Source organism: Ovis canadensis, chromosome 3, assembly GCF_042477335.2.
Source record: "Ovis canadensis isolate MfBH-ARS-UI-01 breed Bighorn chromosome 3, ARS-UI_OviCan_v2, whole genome shotgun sequence".
NCBI lineage: Eukaryota > Metazoa > Chordata > Mammalia > Artiodactyla > Bovidae > Ovis > Ovis canadensis.
In genome coordinates this window covers 23,783,410-23,802,435 of record NC_091247.1, presented here as the reverse complement: position 1 = coordinate 23,802,435, position 19,026 = coordinate 23,783,410, and the positions used below count along the sequence as shown (strand labels likewise).

Below are 19,026 nucleotides of genomic sequence, written 5' to 3'. Positions count from 1 at the left end.
TGCTACCACGGCTTGATGTTTAACAACTATAGAATTTTCTTACGCATATTCTAAATGGTGGCAGGTTTCACTGACTGTGTCACCAATGAGGTTTTACCATCTTGAATGCTGTAGTATTTTCTTTCTGGAAAATAACACATGCCTTCATTCCAAAGTGGTAACTCATACGTCATGTTTGTATTCAGGTATCTCTGTCAATTTTCAAACCACTTGTTATAGTGCCTCCAAGTTCTACTCTTGGTTCTTATTTACTGCATGCATTCTGAAAAGACCATTGGAAATAATGTCTTATAATTTGTTTTAATTAGAACCTGTACTTACAACTAGCCATGTGTGAGCGAACATCAATACCATCTGTCCCGTGTTGCTGGTTTCCAGAAGAACAGCTGGGCATGAGAATTTGAATTCTACTAGACAGTGCCCAGGTCTGGTTTTACGAAGCTTGTGCAAGATGGACACTCAATTTTTCAAACATTTTGCTACTTTTTTTGCCTGCAAGCCAAATGTGAAAGAGCCCTTATTTTTTGAAGTCCACCCAAAGAGTTCACATACCAATGTCTAGCTAAAGGAAGCACTTCAGGGATTATCCTTGAAGACTTGCAAATATGTCAGCTTGTTTTATGTATTTGTACACTGGAAAAGAATGTGTTCTCTTAAGCTTTATTGCATATGGGATAGAAATAATTGTTCATTTTGTACAGCAAATATAAAATTTTTTTAATATTTTGTTTTTAATCCATAAGAGAGAAAACAGTGCATGGAAAAGAAACATTCAGTTGGTTTGACAAACACAAAACAAAACCTACCCTTTCAAGCAATGAGATTCATGAGTATATAGAACTTCAGCACTAGAAAATAAACATAAATGGTGATTACAAACTCATAGATATTCAACAGAGATGAACTTTGAAGAGAGGTGGAGAGAATTACAGCACATCCGCCCTCCTACCAGGCAATATTCATGATGGTATAAGTGACGACAGAAAAATGAACAGTGTATTTGTAACTTTCCCATTCATTCATTCACATTTGTTGAATGCTCTGTTGTACCAGAAAAATGTGAGGTGTGTCTTTTCATACATTCTACTTTAAGTTAATCCTCATAATATTCAAAAAAGGGATCTGAAGTTCAAAGAAATTAGTAAGTTTATTCAATTCCATACAGGCAGTTGAGCCTGTTTTTACAGTTAGGAAAAACCTTGCTTCAGTTGTCTGTTTTATCCACATTAATGTCTTCCATTCCTTATCATTGTCTGAGATGGACTTTAAGTGAGAAAACTGAAATTCAGGAGTATTAAATACTCACAGTCACAGAGCTAGTATGTGAGTCCCTGGGGCATTGTTAACAAAACCTTTGCTGCTACTGTAGAAGAATCTGAGCCATCAAATATCTAACTCTGTGACTCTGGAAGCTAAGATGACATGGTATTTGAACAACTACATTGTGTAGGCCTCACTGCTCGAGCCACGATTGGTAAATTGCTTCTGAGCAGAAGAAACTGTCGATAAACTGGGGAATCTGATAGGGACTTGCTATTTTCAATTTTCCCATGTGTGGTCACTGGCTTATATTTGAGGGGACCCTGAACACTGTGGCTATGGAATTGTTGAAATAGATACCAACTTGTGTGGGGAATGAAGCATCTTTGTAAGCCAGATAGGAACTGCAGCTGCCTTACAGGGCTCTGTCTTGTCCCACCTGGGCTGGCACCTGGGTGGAAGGAACCCCCGCAGCACTGTCCCAGACTCCCTGGACTCTGCCGAGACTCCCACTGAGAGGAAACCCTGAGGCTGCCCTGCTGACCAGCAGCACTTTCCTCCTCAAGACTCAAGCCACGTGTGGCCTCTGTAGCCTTCTCCATCTGTACGTGTGGTTTAAGTTAAGGACATCCCCTGCTGGCAATTGCAAAGTGATGAGGATGGAATTTTGAAATGCATTCTCCTGCCTCCAAGTGCTTTTTCTGCTGTATTGCAGCTGCTTTATCTTAGGCCATGTGTTTTATTTCACCATAGAAACTCACAGCTTGTATACCTTTGCCGTAGTCAGAGAATGCTATTCCAGTTTTGTGTCTAGGCTGCCTGTGGCCGAGGTTGCTCTGCCAGCACCTCTGATGTTGTGTCACTGCCCACCTTTTCCATCTGTCTTGAATCTAAGCTTTTTTCCTTGGAAATTCAAATGAAATATACTTCTGTTGATCATCCAAGAGCTGTGTGGCATAGAGAATGGTGGTACTAATTTTTTTACTTTTGGTCAATTGACAGCCTCAATTTTCTTTTTTCTTTCTCTCCTCCCAGGCAGCCTCCTGTCAGTGAGTCTCACTGGAGAGTGTTGCTGCAGGACATGTTAACGATGCAGCAGAATGTTTACACATGTCTAGATTCTGACGCTTGCTATGAGGTAACTTGACAGATTTTAGTGTTTCCTTTTAATTTTTAAATTTTGGTTGTTAGATTTTGTTGGTTGAACACAAAGATGATGACCAGAAGCTTCACTCCAAGTAATGGGACTTTATTGACAAATAGCTGGTAACTGAGTAGTGCTTTAGAGTTTGAGCACTTTCATATCTTCTTTGTTCATCGCCACACATTTGTTTAGTGGGTTAATTTTCATCTGGAAAACTCCGAATTGTACATCAAGTACAATTGTACGCCAAGTACAAGCCTCTCTTCCATAGTTTTGGTGGTCACCAAAAATGACTTCCTCATAGTCGGACTTCCCTTGTAGCTCAGATGGTAAGGAATCTGCCTGCAGTGCAGGAGACCCGGGTTTGATCCGTGGGTCGGGAAGATCCCCTGGAGAAGGAAATGGCAACCCACTCCAATATTCCTGTCTGGAAAATCCCATGGACAGAGGAGCCTGGTGGGCTGCAGTCCATGGGGTCGCAAAGAGTTGGGCACGACTGGGGATCAGTCCTGGATGTTCATTGGAAGGACTGATGCTGAGGGTGAAACTCCCAATATTTTGGCCACCTCATGCAAAGGGCTGACTCATTGGAAAAGACCCTGATGCTGGGAGGGATTGGGGGCAGGAGGAGAAGGGGACAACAGAGGATGAGATGGCTGGATAGCATCACTGACTCGATGCACATGAGTTTGGGTGAACTCGGGGAGTTGGTGATGGACAGGGAGACCTGGCGTGCTGCGATTCATGGGGTTGCAAAGAGTCAGACATGACTGAGCGACTGAATTGAACTGAACTGAGCGACTAACACTGGTGACTTGTGAAAAACGACTTCATGTACCTAGGAAAAGTCTCTCAAATCTGCCCTGTCTTCATCTCTGCTAGGTTGCAATAATCCTCCAAACTTGTTCTGCTCCTTCCATGTCTCCTTCTAACTTACACGGATTGAGAATATTCTTCTAAAACAGACCTTTTCATTACACTCTTCTTAAAATGAGCTGCTTATTCCCTATGTACAGTCAGAAAGTACCCATATTTCTTACCCTGTCATAGAAAGCCACTGGCGATTCCAGCCACCCTGTGCATTTCTCGCCTCTGACACACTCTACTGTGTCCCCTGGGGCTTCAGTGGTGTCTGGTCTGTCCTGAGTCCCTCCGCCGACCATGCTGTTCCCTGCTTCTGTGACTCTGCACGTTATTCCTTTTGCCTACCTGGAATATGTTCCTTTTTTTTTAATTTGAAAATTGATGATAACTTGTAGGATTCAGCTCACTAATCTAGTCCTCTAAGATGCCTTCCTTTGTCCTTTGATGTAGCTCATCTCTTTTGTAGCCTTGCTTTCAAATGTAGTGACTTGCGTGTTTCTATGTGTGTTTCTTCCTCTTGGTCATTAGCCTATAGGCAGGCATTATTAGATCACGTTCATCTTCAGCTCCCCTAGTGCATATTCTAGTATTTGGCGTACAAAGGGTACTTAAAGATGGCTAGTTGTCTAGGATTGTAACCTGGGAGGATTTAATCCTTATTTTGGAAGGTATGTGTATTATCACCAAATTCCTCAGGCTTTGCATGGAAAAATGATGCAGCTAACCCATTTTTAATGAGATACAGTTCACAAGAGTGTTCCCATTTGAATTTTCCTATCAAATAAGCCAGATCCAAATTGGGTAGGATATTTCTCATGTTGCTCTGCTCTGACAATCACAAAGCATAACCTGTTGATAAAATGAGAGTTATAAAATGGGTCTGTGTTTTATGAAATTGGCTGTATTTTAATTCAGGGTGGTTTTAACAAAAGAGCACTGTTGAGAAATGAACATAGGCTGTTGAGAAATGAATAGTTTTTTGTATTTGAACTTCAGATTTTTATTTGCTTGATGGGTGTAAAGTTTATATTGATGATTACAGTCTCTGACCATGCACAACTGCCAGTAACTTCCCCCTTGTATCTAAAGCAAAACTGGAAATTCAGTTTCAGGAGAAAATAATCTATAAGCATATGGGGCCCCAAATCTCAACTGTCATTAGTATGCTTAAAGTAGTTTTTAAGTGTGTGTAGCATTATTTCCTGGTATTTTGTGATTCTGACTGAAAAATTGGTGTTAAATATATTACACTTGAACTCACTTTTGTGTAATCTATCATAACAGCTTGACATATTAAATCGTTTCTGTTATATTTTAACACATTTGTATTAGGCTTTGATATTTTAACAACTTTGTGCTGTTAGTCTTTCTCCTTTGAGAAAACATTTTAAAGCATATTATAACTGTCTTAAACTGATTCTAGAGGATAACCCAGATGTGGCATTTGAAAATATTTTAGTGCTGTTTAAATTATGCTATATTGTCTTACTGACTTGTGGCTGTTATATTCGGTTTACCTGTTCTTGGAAATTAATTTGAAATCTCATTGGCCCAATTTTGATAAAGTGCATGAGTTCTATATAGCCTGTAGAGCAGAAATGTGTACTGTTCATTTCAGCAAAACCTTTAAAATCATAGGAGTGAATTGTAATTTTAAGTATCGGGCATTGAGTCTCTATGGCTTACCTGAATAAATCAAAGAAAAAGAGAAATTGTTACACCTAAGTCATTTTGGTCACTTGGAGTGAGCCATTTTCACCTGTTGTATAAGTGGTTAGGGTTACTGCCTGATAATTTGCTTTCTGCCACAATATGTATTTTATAGCAGATCCCTTGTTGGAGATTAGTAATTTTATCCTTGCCAGTCATTTTAGTAAAAGCCTGTCTAAAACTACCTTTTCCAGAAGCTTAGAACAATTGAAAGTAAGGAGATCTTATGAAAATTGGTTAGCCTTCCTTTTTATAAGGAAACTCTTGCCTGTCCATTAAATGTTCTTTTCAGTTCTTGCTTCTATTTCTGTCCTCATCCAGCAGTGGCGTGATAGGAAAGAGCAGCCCCGGGGACGTTATTCCGGGGACGTTCTCCCAGGGAAGTTCTTGTGCTGATTATATATCGATATGATTAGTGTGGGCTTAAATGTATTTCTTTAATGAGACTCTTTTGGAATAAGTAAATAACCTCAGTTATAGAATAAATTTTATGTTAATTGGTGCTGTTAGTTGCCTTGTAAAATGCTGTGGTATTTGCACAACTACCTTCCATCAAGTAGCTTCTGTTGTATTAAATAGTTTTTAATTTGCAGATTGGCCAAAAAAATGTCACGTGGTGTATTGTCATTCTAGTGATGAGGTGTAAGGAGAACATTTGTAGCTTAGGTATTTAGTGAGACTGAAGGTCCCCTGGAGAAGGAAATGGCAACCCACTCCAGTATTCTTGGCTGGGAAATCCCAGGGATAGAGGAGCCTGACGGGCTACAGTCCGTGGGGTTGCAAAGAGTCAGATGTGACTGAGAGACTGAGCATGCACGTACACTTCTGAGACTGACTTTATGTGCTTTAAGCAGTCATTAATTATGTGCACCATATTCAAAGATTTTCTTTTAAAAAATAAAAATGTTATAATTCACCCAGAGTGTGGGACAGTATGTCTGATGGACTTGGTTTCAGTGAGTAGGAACTTTAGGTATTTTACTTAAGTGTTCATTGTAACACATGAAAGTATGCTTACCATTAGTTTGTTCAGTTAAATTATTTCTTCTTGATAAAAGAGGGAATTTTTTTAAAATTGAGGTGAAATTCACATAACATAAAATTAAGCATTTTAAAGTATGCTTCATTGTCATTGAGGTACATTCACAGTATTGTGCAACCTCTGCTTGTAGAATGGATGTATTTTTAAAATTTATTATACTTGGATATCAGAGCTTCCATTGTGTTGAGAACTGAGTCCTCCCTTTCTAAGCACTAATTCTATTCTATTCTTTTCCCCAGATATTTACAGAAAGTCTTCTGTGTTCCAGTCGCCTTGAGAACATCCACCTGGCTGGGCATATGATGCACTGCAGTGGTTGCTCAATAAATCCACCAACTAGTATAGCCCATAAAGGAAAAACCCAATACAGGGTCAGTTACGAAAAAAGTATTGACTTGGTTCTGGCAGCCAGCAGAGAGTACTTCAATTCTTCTACCAACCTCACTGACACCTGCATGGATCTGGCCAGGTAGAGGAACTGTGTTCTCCATAAGAGAGAATGGGGTCAGAATACACACACTGCATTGTTGGTTTTATTCTCTGCTTTACAAAATACGTTATCACAAGTACAGAGTGACCCTTCCATTTGGGGTACAGTTGCTTAGTGCTTGAATATAGAAAGAAAACTTAAATTATATCATGAGTGTTCATTAGCTTATGAGCCTTTTTCTCCAGCACACTTTCCCACAGGCATTCTAGCTGATTTTCTGTAAGGTTATACTTTTCTTCTATTGGAAGAAATTCATGTTGTAGCCTGTAAATCCAGGTTCTGGAAAATTTTAGCACATTAGGTCATGTCTGTATCCTTTACATGGCTTCCAGTCTGCTTAGGGACAGGAGACCTGATTAGATAATAAAACCCAAAAGTCTCTTCCAAGTGGAACTTTATGGACTAGGGATTCTATTCTCTTGGCCTGTTGTATAGGAAAATTAGCGTCCCTTTTTCTTGGTATTGATTCTTAGGTGCTTTTTTTTTTTTGCATGTAGAACTTTAAGCCTTTGCCTCTCTTAATGGCTTAACTATGTTGCCAGCTTTTTATTGTATAGACTTTATCTTTCAAATGGCTATTTAGAATTTCTAAAAATTGTAATTGTTATTCTTTTCTCTTACATAAGGTTTCTGTCTTTTGTGTCAGACTTTGAAAGACCTTTAATTCCAAAGATCATTAAAGTCATTTTTAATATTCTTTTCTTACTACTTCAGTTTTATTTTTGCATTGAAATTTTAGGCTTATTTGGATTATTTTGGTGTAAAGATTGTGATAGTTATTTAGTTACTTTTCCCCTCAAATGACTAGTAGTTGCTTCAACTCTAGCAAGACTTTTAAAGGTATCATTTCCCCTCCAAACTCCCCCCAACCCCGCCCCGCCCAGTGAAATCTTATCGCAGAGTCATGTTTTCTCAAGGCATGTTATTAAACTTGACAAAGTTGTTTAAAATAGTTAGTAAATTTTTTCTTCTTTCCCAAGGGATAGTATTTCTATTTCAGATGATGAAAATATCAAATAGAACAGCCTTTGAAACTGGGAGTTGTGTTTGACCTAAATCTTCTTGACAGATGCTCCTAGAGATCATTTTAAAAACTATACTTGCAGTATTTTCCTTTCATCCATCTTCTCTCTCCTATGAAAGTGAAGTGAAAGTGTTAGTTGCTCAGCCGTGTCCAACTCTTTGCAACCCCATGGACCGTAGCCTGCCAGGCTCTGCTGTCCATGGAATTTCTCCTATAAGGACACACTTAAATTTTAAAAATGTCATATGTGTATAACGTTGCACCAACTGATTGTGACTTGTGAGCTCAGATATATTTAATTGTTCACAGTTTTATTGAAATAGAGAATAGCCATCCATTCTTACTGATTAAATTATTATTTATTTACTATTTTTTTTAATTGAAGAAGCAATGCAGGCACGAGATAAAATACAGAAAGATAAGCTATGGACAATGTCTTTCTCCTTATTATAGTTCCCCTATCGTTAATGCTCTCTATATTTTTAATTTATTTCCTGTGTATCCTTCTGGAATATCTTATTGAATATTACATACTTCTTTCCTAAGTCACAGGTGCTTACTACTTGTCCATACCTTTCTCTGTTTTGTTTTATTCACTCGCTGTCTTTATGTAGGGTTTTTCTGTATAAGTGCTTATTGGTTTGTTGCATTCTTTTTTGGTGGTTGTAGAATATTCCATTGTTTGACTTTTATGTAGTTTATTTAATTAGTTCCTGATTTAGTGCATTTTATTTCAAAAAGAGCTTATCTGTAGTATAAATTCCTAAAACTGGAATTCCTGTTTCCAAAGGTAAATGCAGTTGGAATTTTTGTAGATACCATAAATAGGTTATATACTGTTTACCCTTGAACCAGTAGTATGTGTTAGTGCTTATCTGCCCTAATTTTTGCAAGAAGAAGATAGGCCTATATCTGTCAGTTGGTCATGTAGGTAGACACTGGCCTAGACATCTTCCTGTGATGGTCCAGGATCTTAGACTCATTCGCTCTTCATGGCCTGACCTCTGCCTGTCCTTTCTAGTCTCATGCTCCACTGTTCCTCTGCTGCTAAGTCGCTTCAGTCGTGTCCGACTCTCTGCGACCCCACAGACGGCCTCCCACCAGGCTCTGTCATCCCTGGGCTTCTCCAGGCAAGAACACTGGAGTGGGTTGCCATTTCCTTCTCCAGTGCATGAAACTGAAAAGTGAAAGTGAAGTTGCTCAGTCGTGTCTGACTCTGAGCGAACCCATGAACTGCAGCCTACCAGGCTCCTCCATTCAGCGAATTTTCCAGGCAAGAGCACTGGAGTGGGGTGCTAGTGCCTTCTCTGCACTGTTCCTCTACGTGCATCTTTCAGAAAATAGATTTGTTGTTAACTAAAATTTATCAAGTATGCTTTCTCTGAGTTTCACAAAATTTGCTTAAAATCCTCCATAGGTATCACAAATTCTTAGTTATCAAATCACTGTCACTTATATTTATCTCAGTACTGCATCAACAACTGATTGTTTCTGATCAGCAAAATGTCTCTTGTGCACTTTGTTAGGTTATTCTTTTTTCCTTTGAGAGAGTTGTGACCGAAATCAAGACATTTCTGCTTTCCTTAGAAGAATAACTGGAAATTATCTGAATTCTGTCTTTTTGCTTAATCCTTTTTATATCATCATTATCTTTGAGGTTAACAGTAAACAGAGCACTAAGCCCAGAGCTAACCTATCTTGCTTTATCCTCTGATACCTTACGAGCTGTAACCTGCGCAAATCGCTCACATCTGAGCTTCAGTTTTGGCTTCCTTGCAAAGCAAGTGGTGATATTTCTCTGTCTCACAGGCTTGCTGTGAGGATTAAGTAAGAGATCAGGAAGCCTCTAGCAGAATACCTGGAAGGAAGTTGCTGTCTGATAAATGTGTTGGATCTCTGTGTTGTCGATCATAGAAGGGCAGTTTAGCTGAACATATGCTACTTTTCCACTTTAAAAATGATTTTGTCCTAGGTGCTGTTTACAGCTGATAACAGATCGACCTCCTGCCATTCAAGAGGAGCTCGATCTTATCCAGGCCCTGGGGTGCCTTGAAGAATTTGGGGTGAAGATCTTGCCTTTGCAAGGTGAGTTTTCTACTTAAGTGTTGCACTTTTATTAGCTTATTTTGCATAAATTCACTAGTATTCCTGTTTAGGTGTCGAAATAAAGAGTACTTTTGGTCATTTAATCCATTAGCAATAGGTTCTGCCCTCTGTCCCATTTTTCAGTGACATTAGTATAGCAGTGAGGCTGTTGGATAACAGCAAAAAGAGAAATTGGGGATTACAGGTGAGAGTTTCATGTTTACATCAGTTTTGGATTGAAATTTATTTGTTTCAGTTGTGTAATTTAGAAGTAGCTCTAAATGATAATAGTTTATTTCTTCTTATGCTTACTGTAGAATATTCTTTAATTGAATCCGTATTTTTTTTAACAGAGGGAATGACAGGAAATTGTTGTTTAGTTAAATTACTAACAGTATGTTAGCACTGCTCAAGTTCTTTTACCTAAAGGTGGAAGTCAGATTCAGTTCGATTCAGTTCAGTTCAGTTCAGTCGCTCAGTCGTGTCCGACTCTTTGAGACCCCATGAATCGCAGCACTCCAGGCCTCCCTGTCCATCACGAACTCCCGGAGTTCACTCAGACTCACGTCCATCGAGTCCGTGATGCCATCCAGCCATCTCATTCTGTGTCGTCCCCTTCTTCTCCTGCCCCCAATCCCTCCCAGCATCAAAGTCTTTTCCAATGACTCAACTCTTCGCATGAGGTGGCGAAAGTACTGGACTTTCAGCTTTAGCATCATTCCTTCCAAAGAAATCTCAGGGTTGATCTCCTTCAGAATGGACTGGTTGAATCTCCTTGCTGTCCAAGGGACTCTCAGAGTCTTCTCCAACACCACAGTTCAAAAGCATCAATTCTTCGGTGCTCAGCCTTCTTCACAGTCCAACTCTCACATCCATACATGACCACTGGAAAAACCATAGCCTTGACTAGACGGATCTTAATTAGTACCAGCCCAAACAAGTCATCTGTCCTTTTGGGACAGTGGGCATCTCCCAGTGTCCTGAACCTCACCTGATAAGCAGGAGAGAGATTTTCTGTGGCTTCAAACCCTGCACCTCAGTGCCCTAAATGAAGTGAGTGTGTTTGGTGATTCGCGGTATGCTTGGCTAGTTTCCGTGTAATCTCTGATCTTTATTCTTAAAAAAGATTTTTAATTTTTTTATTGAAGTGTAATTGACTGGCAGTGTTGTGTTAGTTTCAGGTGTACAGCAAAGGGCTCTCATCTGTATTCTAACTCTGGAAATGTTCAGAATTGGAAGTAGGAGAGGTTTTGCTAGGTTCTTCTCATCTCTGGTTTTTGATAAATTTTCACTGGAATTGTGTCTCTGGTGTTTGTTTTTTTTAAAAAAAAACTTCTAATATCATTGATCAATGATAGTCTGTTACAGGTTCCTTGGTGTGTTTATCCTCTGAGATTATTTGAGTCAGATGGATCTTAGGGAATGTCAGCCAGTGGAGACATTCTCGTGTGGGTTTCCACTGTAGTTTTACTAAAAATGAAAGTTCTGCTTGTCAGACAAAAATCTAAGATTTTTTAAAGGTGGTATTACTATTATCTTGATTATTGTTTGAAAGTAATAAGTATGTGATTTTAAGTATCCTGCAGCATCTTAAATAGGCATATTCAAGGTGATTGTTAAATCGCTAGAAAAGTCTATTCACTTATACCATTCATTTAATTTTTGAGCTCAAACCTTCTTTAAATTGTGAGGATCAATCAGAGTTACCAGCAAGCATTTTTAGTTTATTCCCAAATGTCTTAAATCATTAACCACTTCCCCAATACGTATATTTTTAATTGAAGATTTCAATCATGAGAGAGTCCAAAGTAGTATGAAACTTTTGTCCTTCTTGTATCTCTTGTTAGGTCAGGCCATTATAGCTTTGACTCTGTATGTATCTTTTAGCTAGTTATTTAATCCAGGCAGATTGATACAACACCAAAAAAAAAATGGATTCCCAAATGCTACTGAAGTTTGAAAGTTATATTGAGCTCTGATTTTTCTGTGGTACTCAATTAGCAATGTTTACAAATCAGCTGATGGATTTAAATATTTTCAACCAAACCTGCCACCTCACTGAGAAACTTCCTGACTGAGGAGAGTCTTAAGAAATATGTTGCTTTCATGTCCTGACAGCTTTTCAGTTTATATATTGATTTGGAGTTTCCTATTAGAATGACTCCTGGATGTGGAGATGGAATATTCCTTTTCTGTACGGTTTGTTGTATTTATGCCACAGGTGCAGCTTAGGTTTAAGCTGTTTTCATGTTCATCAGTAATACTGGATCAACAGAATAACTTGATATTTAAAGACTTATGATCCGGCTATTTTTCTTTATTGTAGCCAGTGTACAATAGTACACTTTGCTTTGTTTTGATGCCCTTCTTTGCCTACACTATCAGAGTTGATGTTTCCAGCGGTGAAGGCTAGTGTTGCTAGATATAATGCATGAGTTAATAGAAAACAGGATCAGAAATGTATAAAAATGATTCCTTATGTAAGGGTCACCTGTGATGTGTTTGTGTGCACTTTTCCTTCTATCTTGGGTGTCTATGTTGTATTCAGTTCAGTTCAGTCGCTCAGTCGTGTCTGACTCTTCACGACCCCGTGAATCGCAGCATGCCAGGTCTCCCTGTCCATCGCCAACTCCCGGAGTTCACTCAGATTCACATCCATTGTGTCAGTGATGCCATCCAGCCATCTCATCCTCTGTCGTCCCCTTCTCCTCCTGCCCCTAATCCCTCCCAGCATCAGAGTCTTTTCCAGTGAGTCAACTCTTTGCATGAGGTGGCCAAAGTATTCTTATATTCAAGTGAACCAATTTAAGATATTTCAGTTATCTCTGTGTTCTTTCTACAATAGAGTCCATTGATTTTCCAGACTTAAGAGTGTTGTGTTAAGCCCAGCCTTAGGTCCGTTAGGGTTAGTCACTCAGTTGTGTCTGACTCTTTGCCACCCCATGGACTGTAGCCTGCCAGGTTCCTCTGTCCATGGGATTTTCCAGGCAGGAATACTGGGGTGAGTTGCCATTTCCTCCTCCAGCGGATAATCCTGACCCAGGGATCGAACCTGGGTCCCTTGCATTGCAGGCCGATTCTTTACCATCTGAGCCACAAGGGAAACCCACTTTTTCACGTATTGCTGAATAACTAGACACTCTTCTTAACTTTTCTTTGTATTTAACTTTTCTTGTTTACTGAATGAGTGTATTAATAAGCATCTTATCGAATTTCTTATAAAGATTAAGTCTGTTACGTTTACAGTGTTTGGGATATAGTAAGAGCTCTGTAAGTATCAGCTGTCATTTTATGATTTTCCTTGGAGTTCCTCTTAATGCTGGCAGAATTAGAGTGGTCTTACCCTCTTTTGCCTTCTCCCTCTTTCCCTCCACTCCTGTCCCTTCCTTCTCCTCTCTCCATGCTCCTTTCCTTACATTCAATAAAAATTAATTTAGGCACATTTATTCTAGCAACCAGCATAATGAAAGGGTACCTCTTGACTTTGAGGGACTAACACCCTGCTAGGCATTGCATACAGTTGTGATTTTGTCTTCTTGTGTTTAGATTCTGATTCAGCCCACTTTGACCTATGTGATCTGTGTCAACTTAATGGCTTTGAACTTGACCTACCTCAGATGGAGATAATAGTAAAATATTCCCTAGACAGTCCTGAAAGTTATATCTTGAATACTGAAAATTCTGGGTTAATCTTGGCGAAAACTATTTAGAGGAATTCTTTGTATCATTCTTGCAACCTTTCTGAAAGTCTGAAATTTAATCCCAATAAAAATTTACCCTTCCTCCAAAAGCCTGTTCCAAAGAAAAGCTCCTACCTTTCTCCTTTATGTCATTTATATAAATTGGACCAGTGAGTGCTTCAAGGACTTTTACTGTCCCAACTGAAGTGATGTGGTGGAGGCAGAAAGTGGATATTTGGAATTTGGAATGGATTTGGGGAAGCTGAGGTATGGTGGGCAAACAGGTGTACAAGGAAGTATATGAAATTTTCAAAGACAAATACCACTGTCTTTAAAATTTTCCGTTAGTCCTGATTTGACAATGCAGCACTTCTCTCTTAATTTCAGAATGTCAGTTCACTTGCTGTATTTCAGAACTTTGGTGATAAAGGATCTTTAATGTACGTTATTTATTCAGAATCAACAATAACTTTATTATTTTTTTAAATTGTCTTTTACTTAATTCGTATTGATCTGGGGGTACACACTGTTTTCATTTTGTTCATTTGCCTTAAATTAGGAAGGTCGTCATACCTTTGTTGTGTCCCTGGTCACAAGTCATCAGTGTGTCTTTCTTTGTAGTGCGCTTGTGCTCTGATCGGATCGGCCTCATCAAGGAGTGTATTTGCCAGTCCCCCATGTGTTACAAGCAGTCCACCAAGCTGCTGGGCCTTGCTGAGCTGCTGAGGGTAGCAGGTAAGTTTTGAATGCTTAACTGCAGAATCTGTGTTATTCTGTGCATCATCCTAGGAAAACACTGGAATGTGCACTACTAGGTGTGAGAGGAGCTGCTTTTCAGCAAGATTTTGTCTTTTCCAGCAAGATTGGCATGTTATAAAAATGTGTTCCTGTGTTGAGCTGCTTGGACCTCTGTCTTCTAAATGAAGGCAGACTTATTTGGGGTTCCATGGTCATGCAGGGTCAGAAACAGAAGTCAGAGTTACCGTTTATAACCAGAAAACTTAAAAAGTAGGGCAAGCCAGCTCAGCTAGTTCACCTTCCGTTTCCACATTTGGTATAATATTTTTGAACCTGAATAATTACTTAGAAAAATTTGTGCATTTACTGTTTGGCCAGGTTTTCACATGCATTATCTTATTTCATTTTCTGTTAAATGATGTTGATGTTTTCTTCCTGTTTTATGAGGGAATTGAAGGTCAGAGAAGTTAAGGGTCTTGCTCAGCAGGGTGAAGTAACAGAGCATTTCTGAGTCTAGACTTCATGTGTCACACTGTCGTGCTTACCAGTCTTTTAACATTTTTCTTTTGTATTTTTGACTCATCCAACGTGTATCCCACCTGATGGACATCTTCAAGTGCGTCCTCATCTTCTTAAATAGATTTTAAAGTGTGCAGCTTAAGATTTTCAAATCCAGCACAATTTTGTGACAGATACCTTCCCATTTCAACTAAAAGAATGAACATGAGCCCGCCTACTGATTCGAAACACCAGCTGTCTATACTGGACATGTCTGTTGGTTTGCTAAGTGGTCTTTCTTTGGGACCCCGTCCCTCTCCCAGCCCATGTGACCCCAGGAGACTTGCCAGTCAACATGCTTTGCCACAGTGATTGGCACTGTCGTCCTGCCAGTACCTTCTGTCCACCTGCCAGTGCAGAGATGACCGTGCGACTCAAGACAAACCAATCAAAATCTTTCCTGACGTTTGATATATAAACACAGGAAGACAGAGGCACATTCTTCTTTTCTAAATTAAATTCGTAAGGATACAGCTTTGGGGATGCTGGCAGTCATTTGTCTGATCAGTTTTCTGAAAATGACTCCATTTAAGAGAGAAAAGGAAAACCCCCCAGTGGCAGCCTACATGCCTCAAGATCTAGTCCTGCCTGAAGATGCTTTTAACCCCAGAAATTGTTTTTAGTTAAAATGGGGTTAAATTCCATGTTTAGCTTAAAAAATGTAAAGAGGATTTTGTTTATATTTTGAGCTTTAAGTAAATATATATATGTATATGTATATTTGGTAGACACATTTATGTTTTAAAATCTAAATAGAACTCTTCTTCTTAAGGCTTTATAGTTGTGTCAGATGTCCTTTTCTGAAAGCATAACACTAGCATTTTTACCCCTGGCCTTGGAGATGTGTTCAGGTATACCTTGGGGGCCAGGCAGCCATCAGGAAGTATCTTGGAAGGCTGCAGAGAAGTTGAATGTGGGGTCTGAAGACTGGTCCCGTCCTTACTCACCTATTCATTTGCTAAATGACTTAAGCTTTAGCTTCTGGGAAGTAGGAGTGACACCCCCTGCTTTAAGTCTAGGTTATGAGACTCACATGAGTTAATGCATACGAAAGCACTTTGTAAACTTGAAAGCACTCTGATCATCAGGGAAGAATTTCATAAGGATCCAGTTCATAGACACTAATGAAGCAGTCAGGGATGCTGTCTACATTTTCCATGTACCGCCTACTATTGTTAATTTCCATTTTTATCCCTGTGACACTGACCTAAAAATAGGAATATCAGTGATCAAGGTAGGCCTGCATTTTTAATGGTATGAACATTACTCTTCAGTCCTGCCGAGTACATTTGTGTGGAACACCTGGTGTTCAAATCGCTTTTCTTTGTTGCAGCTATTTTCGTTCTCCTATTTGGAACCATCTCAACTTGACCACCTCTGTTTCACAAACTTGAATGTGGAATCTGTGTTATAACTTCAGTCCAGTATCATTAAAAGAGAAGACTAGTATCCATATTTCATTCAAAGTGGAGCTTTTATTGTGAGCCCCCTGAGTGCACATAATAGCTACCGTGTATTGGTGACTGCTGTGTGCCAGCTCCCTTCTGTGCCCTTTTAACACACTGGCTCTTCTGCTGTTCACTGCAGGCTCTCCTTACTGGCATTCTGGGGAAATAGAGGCCCCAGAGAGGAAAGTAATACCACTTTGTCAGGTACTTTGGATACAGAGTTCTGTTACATACCTGCTGCCCTCTGGGAATTTAGCATCTTAGAGGGCTGCAGAAGCAGAGAACTATGTTGCATCATGGGGTATGAGGGTAGTCCATGGCTTCTGTAAACAGATGTTAGAGAATCTGAAAGACAACTGTAATATTTAGCTGGGGGCGGAGTGGTGTTAAAAAAGGGATCACAGGCAGGTAACATGTATCTGAAGCTTACAGAATGCTGCGGTTATTTATTGCTGCTTTACAAACCACCCCGAAACCTAGCAGCTTAAAATAACAACAGTCATGTCCTCTGATCTCTCCCAGTTCTGAAAGTTGACCGGGCAGTTCAGGGTCTTTTACGAAACTGCAGTCAGATATTGCGGTTAGGGCTGTGCTCATCTCAAAGACTGCTTTGTTCACATGTCTGGCACCTGGGCTGAGAAGATTGAAAAAGCTGGGGGCTGGAGTAGCTCAGGCTTTCTCTTCTCTATGTGATTTGTCCTTACCATCCTTCCTTATTTTGTTGTCGGACTACCTGGATTTCTTATGTGGTGGCTGAGGGCTCCCAGAGCCAGTATCCCAAGTTCAGTTCAGTTCAGTCGCTCAGTCGTGTCTGACTCTTTGTGACCCATGAATCGCAGCACGCCAGGCCTCCCTGTCCATCACCAACTCCCAGAGTCTACCCAAACACATCTCCATTGATTCGGTGATGCCATCCAGCCATCTCATCCACTGTCGTCCTATTCTCCTCCTGCCCCCAATCCCTCCCAGCATCAGAGGCTTTTCCAATGAGTCAACTCTTTGCATGAGGTGGCCAGAGTATTGGAGTTACAGCTTTAGCATCAGTCTTTCCAATGAATACCCAGGACTGATCTGCTCTAGGATGGACTGGTTGGATCTCCTTGCAGTCCAAGGGACTCTCAAGAGTCTTCTCTAATACTGCAGATCAAAAGCATCAATTCTTCGGCGCTCAGCTTTCTTCACAGTCCAACTTTCACATCCATACATGACCATTGGAAAAACCATAGCCTTGACTAGATGGACCTTTTTTGGCACAATAATGTCTCTGCTTTTTAATATGCTATCTAGGATTGTCATAAATTTCCTTCCAAGGAGTAAGCATCTTTTAATTTCATGACTGCAGTCACCATCTGCAGTGATTTTGGAGCCCCCCAAAATAAAGTCTGACACTGTTTCCACTGTTTGCCCATCTGTTTCCCATGAAGTGATGGGACCAGATGCCATGATCTTAGTTTTCTGAATGTTGAGCTTTAAGCCAACTTTTTTACTCTCCTCTTTCAGTTTCATCAAGAGGCATTTTAGTTCCTCTTCACTTTCTACCATAAGGGTGGTGTCCTCTGCATATCTGAGGTTATTGATATTTCTCCCGGCAATCTTGATTCCAGCTTGTGCTTCTTCCAGCCCAGCGTTTCTCATGATGTACTCTGCATATAAGAGAAACCAGCAAAAGTTTCATGTCATTTTGCTGTAATTTAGCTTTGGAATTTGGGCAGCTTCATCTCTATTGTGTCTTATTCATGGAAGCAGTCACACAGGCCCTCCCAAGTTCAAGGGAAATACTTATAGGCTCTGCTTGAAGTTGACTGGGCTTGGGTGAGCCTGAGATGGCTTCCACAGCTGTTGGAACAGGCCTGCATTACCCTCTGGCTGGTTGTCAGACCCTCAGCCTCTTGCCCCAGGGAGCTCTCCATGAGGTTTCTCGGGCATTCTCTAAACAAGGCGACTCCTGGCTTTCTCCTGGAGCAATTGATCCAGAGACCAGGGCAGAGCCTATAGTGTTTTTTTACAACCTCCTCTTGGCAGTCAGACACCATCGTTTACAGCTTATTCTGTTAGAAATAAATCACTAGCCATCCCCATTCAAGGGGAGAAGCAGTAAGCTCCATCTTTAGAAGGGTGTACCAAAGAATTTGTGGACATAGTTTAAATTATATTTCATATATTCAAGGTTTTGTCCTACTACTGCTAGTATTTTCTTCAAACTAAACATTTAGACCATTTTCTTTAGTCGATTTCTAGTCTGGTTGTACTGCTGGCTCTTCTCCCTGTGAACTTGATTTTCTTTGTAGGACTTTTCCAGAATCATTGTTTTCAAGTGTGTTTTTTCTTTTAGCCACCTGCTCAGATCACCTGATATACAAACTAACTTTCTCACAATGAAACTATTAAGTTTAAATCCATTTTACTTTGTATTTATGGTTTTTGTCTTTTTATTTGTCATTATTGATTAGAATTAGAGCATTCAAATACTAGAATAAATAGGGAAAATGTTTAAATTCCCTATTTGGAGAAAAACTTTTCCTTTACCTACCTACGTTGGAATGGCTGGTCTGGGGCTGGTATATCTGTATTTTACTGGAGTATCACAGATTTATAGTGTTGTATTAGTGTACAGTGAAGTGATCTGGTTATAAATGTACATATATTCATTCTTTTTTAGATTTTTTTTCTCATATAGATTATCACAGAATATTGAGTAGAGTTTCATTTGCCATAAAGTAGGTCCTTGTTGGTTATGTATCTTGTATATAATAGTGTGTATGTGTTCATCTCAAGTTTCTCATTTATCCCTCCCCACCAAGTTTGTTTTTGTTATGTTAGTCTGTTTTTGTTCTGTAATAATTTCATTTCTTTTTTAAAAAAATTGGATTCCATGTCTGCGTGATATCATAATGTATTTGTCCTTGTCTCACTTCACTCACTGTGATGATTTCTAGGTCCATCCATGTTGCTGCAAATGGCACTATTTCATGCTCTTTTATGG

At 39.6% G+C, this 19,026-nt stretch overlaps 1 protein-coding gene across 1 annotated transcript in view; it reads left to right on the top strand.

Annotated features, from left to right (window-relative positions):
• Positions 1-19,026, top strand: part of NBAS (NBAS subunit of NRZ tethering complex) — a 341,977-nt gene that overhangs the window by 163,597 nt on the left and 159,354 nt on the right. Inside the window, exons 29-32 of the mRNA XM_069580217.1 lie at positions 2,296-2,398; positions 6,260-6,489; positions 9,507-9,619; positions 13,921-14,034. Coding sequence (XP_069436318.1) covers positions 2,296-2,398; positions 6,260-6,489; positions 9,507-9,619; positions 13,921-14,034 — 560 coding nt within the window. The remainder of the gene's footprint in view (positions 1-2,295; positions 2,399-6,259; positions 6,490-9,506; positions 9,620-13,920; positions 14,035-19,026) is intronic.